Below are 4,690 nucleotides of genomic sequence, written 5' to 3' on the forward strand. Positions count from 1 at the left end.
GGAAATGAATCAAGAAGTTATTTTCAGTGGTAACTGACATGGCTACTAGATTTTAAAGGACTTTGTTATATGCAAGGAAAATCGTGTCGCATCTCAGGTTTTATTGTGCTTTTCTTTACCAAAACTTGTTTGATACATGATGATCACGTCGGTGTTCGGGAAGCGCACATCAAAGTTCTCAGGAATCCCAGGCTTTAGGCCTTGAGAAACCAGAGTCAAAGCCGTCAAAAAATATCGATGCTACATTTAGCCTTCAAATTCATATACTTTTTAAAGTACAATAAATTTGATTTTCTCGGAAGAAAGGAAATTTCAAAATAAACGTAAACTTACCCAGTTTCTCCCTTCCGCAGCCGAACTTGGACATCCTTCAATCCGTTACGCAGGTAGGACTTTTGTTTGGCGGCTACAAAGTAAAATATAAACCAATTTAACCAAACAAAATCAGACAAACCAACCAAATTCCACCGACCTTTCTCGATCAGTTTGTGGATCTTTTTCGTCAGCTTCTTGGAGGCCATCGGCTGCGAGATGGCGTTGGCATTTTTCAGCTTCTCGTCGTACGTGTCCTCTTCCTTCACGACCGAGGTGTCCACGTCGGCGGCGTCGGGCTTTTCGACCTTAATTTTGCCCATTTTAGCGCGAGATTTAGATTTTAAAGTTACCGAAATGAAGCTAACGCGAGAAATGCACGTGTTTCGCGTGGTGCCGCTTGGGAGGTAAATAAAACAGCGTGAGCTTGATGTTGAAAACAGCTTGTGTTCAGTCGCAGGGGGAAACCTGTCAAAAGATTTTCGTTTTGTTTCTCACGTTGGCAGCGCGAGACACAGACTGTACAGATGTTTTGCTTTGAACTTGCATCTTTTAAGAATACATTTCTGGAGATTCTGGAGATTAGATAGATTTAGGCTAGGATTTAGGACATATTTATTGTATCGAGCAATTAAAAGTGCAACATGGAGTTAAACTTTCTGTCAAGCTTCTGTGAAGTTTACCATGACAGTTGCAAAAGTTTAACTCCATATTACCAGCTCCATCTCTCTTTTTTAATTTCTCGATACACTCAACCCCCGGTGGTTGGTCACTATTTCATTTGACACTTTTTTAGTTTGTACCCCGTTGGTTGGTCAAAGTCAAACTAAAAAGTGACTAACTATCACAATTTACACGGCGCTCACACACACTATCAAAACAAATGTTTGGTAATGCGTGGGAACTCCGTGTAGAAAGGGTGTCAAACTAAAAAGTGACCCCGTTCGTTTGACAACAGTTCGCTTCGCTTCGCTAGGAGACGGTGATATTAGCGGATTGCAGACTGGATTTCGTCATGTTACGTGATGATTGTCTAAGTCCAAGTTGCCTAGGAATTGATAATTGGGAATAAAACCAACTCCACCTGAACCAGACTCTCACCACCATGACAGCCGTCCATTGCCGGCCGCTCCCATCTCCACCGCGCACCAGGGACAAGGAAAGGGATTTGGAAGACGGGAAGTGTTGATGCTCCACTTAAGGGGACAAACTATCGGGGTTTGAGTGTACATGTTGACAGCTCCCATAGAGATATCCACGCGCGAGAGTGTGTTAGTTTGTAACAAAATTTACACGCAGACAAAGGCAAATCGAGTAGAATGATTCGTCTGCCAAAATCAGCTGTGTCCTTTGTTATGCCACGAGCACGTGGTAAACAGCTGGTTTTTACAGACGATTGATCTACTCGATTTGCTTATGTCTGCGTGTAAACAAAATCAGCTGCTTGGAATTCAGCCAATCACAATCGTTCAAAACCAAAACAATACTTCAAATACAAATACTAACACAGAATGATGGGGTGCGTGAGAGAAACCGTGGAGATCTCTATACAAACTGAGCGTACCCCTTTTTGTGGGCCAAGTGGGCCTATCGAGAAATTAAAAAGAGAGATGTGAGCCGGTAACATGGAGTGAAACTTTCGCAGCTGTCATGGTAAACTTCACAGCAGCTCGACAGAAAGTTTAACTCCATGTTGCACTTTTTATCTCTCGATAGTAAGTAGAGAACATAACACAATTCGCTCTCCCGTCTCTTTCCCGCTTATGTGCTTCTAAACGAAGGAACTCAAATATCTAGAACAGTTGAAGTGAGCGTGCCGCGAAAGCCGTCACGAAAAAAAAGTTTCCCATGCAAATTTCGAGTTGCGTACTTAATGGGCGGACTCCAACGAGGCCCACTGGCCACGTGTCGGTGAATACTCGCAACTTACGAAAACACGAAAAAATTGTATGGCGTGTAACACGGCCTTCGCCACCCCCTCACCCCTACTGCGTTACGTAATAAAAGAAGCATTTAACAAAAAAAAAAAAAAAACTCCAGAATTATTTTTTTCCCTGGATTATGTAGAGAAGGGTCAATGTTTTTTTGTAAAGCGGTATACGCACTTCGGAAGGAACCGGTCAAGAAAAAAATCAAATGGGCAGCAGCGGCAGCGCAAGCAAGTCAGAGAGGGTGAAGAAAAGCCCCAAGAAATCGCTCCCTCTCCTTTGTTCTGCTGTTCGTAAAGCTGTTTCTTGACCCCTTTCCTTCCGATCTTCATACTAGCCTTAAACAAGCAATCTATCCTGTAAAATATTAACACACTCAACGCCCGTGGTTGGTCACTTTTTTGTTTGATATTTTTTTAGTTTGTACCCCGTTAGTTTGTCAAAATCAAACTAAAAAGTGACCAACTGTCACTTTTTACACGCACGTACTATATTAAAAAACCTTACTTAATCCACCTTTAGGTGGTTGGCGCCTTCCTCACATTTAAAGGGTGCCATCCAAAATGCAAAAATTGCGTAAATGACACTTAAGTGCTTATAACTTTTGATAGGGTTGTCAGATCTTCATTTTTTTGGACGCGTTGGAAAGCTCTTTTGAATACTTATCCAACGATTGGTCGCATGAGAAATTCGGACAACGTTTTCATCAACATATCTGAGATCCGGCCTCCAAAAAGCGTATAAATAACACTTAAGTGCTTATAACTTTTGATAGATTTGTCAGATCTCCAATGTCTTGGACGCGTTGGAAAGGTCTTTTAAATACCTTTCTAAAAATGTATAGCATGACGGATTTTCTTACAAAAACCACCCTTTTTACAATCTTCCGGACTTTTGTTAAAATCGTTTTTTTAGCATAACTTTTGAAGTACTTAACTAAACTACATAATTTTTAATAGCGACTTATGGGACCCCAAGACGGATCGAATGACGCCAAAATGGACAAAATCGGTTTAGCCAATGTCGAGATAATCGAGTGACAATTTTTTGATCAACATCCCACCACACACACAGACATTTGCTCAGAATTTGATTCTGAGTCGATAGGTATACATGAAGGTGGGTCTAGGAGGTCTAATTGAGAAGTTCATTTTTGGAGTGATTTTATAGCCTTTCCTCAGTAACGTGAGGAAGGCAAAAAAGTTTGGTAGCGTGTGTGAACCCTTGTGTGAACCTAGAAGCACGGACGAACGGACATGACACCAGGAACAAATTTTCTTCAAATTTCTGAAGCAAACTATCACTTGCGCCATCTACATTCAAGTTGTCGAAGTAGCATCGCGCGATTAAGCATGATTTCTCAAAATGTCTTATGCAATAATTAATTAAAACATTTAGCATTAGTATGGTGCTAGAAACAGTTTTTTGGCATTAAGTTTGTCTTTATGATTCTATGTAATTTATCATGGACCCTAAAATTGCCGAAAAAATAAAGAAATGATATTTTTAATATAAATTCACACGACTATTTCAAAAAATGCCCATGAGTTTGCTTCATCAGCTGGCTTTGTTTACGTTTTGAACCACGTGGCGCGAAGATTTTGACATAAGCGATCTCGCTTGTGCTGGTTTTCGCCAAGAAGAAGTAAAAGAAAACCTGCTTCATTTTTTGAAACCCCGTGTCATGTCCGTTCGTCCGTGCTAGAAGTGACCTGAGAAGAACAGATTGTTTGTTTACAATCCCACATTGGCCAACTTGCATTGTTTTGCTTGAATTTACCGAATACCCCCGATTTCTCCGTCTTGACAGTTTATTTTAGTCTGTGCCTTTTCAGGTCCACTTTTTTATGAAAAATCTGGCACCCCTTCCCCTCGCTGTCAAATCCATTTTGACAGGTTGCAATTTTCATCAGTGTTTGTGCGTGAAAAACAATAATTTGTAACAAAAGTCGACTAAATTTAGCACTATTAAAGGGGTGTTTGCGAAATTTTTATCATTTTCCGCGAGTAATTCCCGATAAGCAACTATTCGAATCGTTCCGGGTGATGTAATCGCCGTCGTGGCCGCGAATAAAAACGAAGTACAATGCCGCGGACCTTCCGGGAGCCGTGTTTGGCGCAGAGAAAGTCGACGTAATTTGCTGCTCTGCGTTTGAAAGGGTTAAAAATGGCGAAAAAGAAATTACGCCTCGCTAATTTGTGGTTGGCGCGGAATTTGGCCGGGCGGGAGGATTGAGAGCGGGGTGCCACCCCGGAAGTTGGACGTTTTGTGGGGGAGTTTGAAGGAAAAACAACCAGGGAAGTAGCAGAGGAAGAGGCCGCGGGGCGAAGATGAGAGCTCCGGCCGGAAGTTTCCTCTCGAAATGTATCTTAACCGTGGTCCTGTTGCTGTTCAGTGATTGTACAAATTTAACCAATAGCTTTAGCAATAGTAGCAATAATTACAACAA

The 4,690-nt window shown here is 41.6% G+C and overlaps 1 protein-coding gene across 1 annotated transcript; it reads right to left on the reverse strand.

Annotated features, from left to right (window-relative positions):
* Window positions 1-248: 248 nt before the first annotated feature.
* Window positions 249-751, reverse strand: LOC120412522 (H/ACA ribonucleoprotein complex subunit 2-like protein). The gene is made up of 2 exons (XM_052711493.1): window positions 473-751; window positions 249-406 (listed from the first exon to the last, which is right to left on the reverse strand). Exons 1-2 carry the CDS (start codon window positions 633-635, stop codon window positions 330-332), a joined length of 240 nt encoding a protein of 79 aa, XP_052567453.1. The 5' UTR covers window positions 636-751; the 3' UTR covers window positions 249-329.
* Between the last annotated feature and the right edge of the window lie 3,939 nt (window positions 752-4,690).

Source organism: Culex pipiens, unplaced genomic scaffold (genome assembly GCF_016801865.2).
Source record: "Culex pipiens pallens isolate TS unplaced genomic scaffold, TS_CPP_V2 Cpp_Un0040, whole genome shotgun sequence".
In the NCBI taxonomy this organism is placed as follows: domain Eukaryota; kingdom Metazoa; phylum Arthropoda; class Insecta; order Diptera; family Culicidae; genus Culex; species Culex pipiens.

What these genes read in the sequence shown, in the direction of transcription:
- LOC120412522 (XM_052711493.1), bottom strand. Translation starts at nt 635, where the DNA reads ATGGGCAAAATTAAGGTCGAAAAGCCCGACGCCGCCGACGTGGACACC. An exon ending in CCACAAACTGATCGAGAAAG is followed by an intron (nt 407 to 472) that starts GTCGGTGGAATT and finishes TTTACTTTGTAG; the next exon opens with CCGCCAAACAAAAGTCCTAC.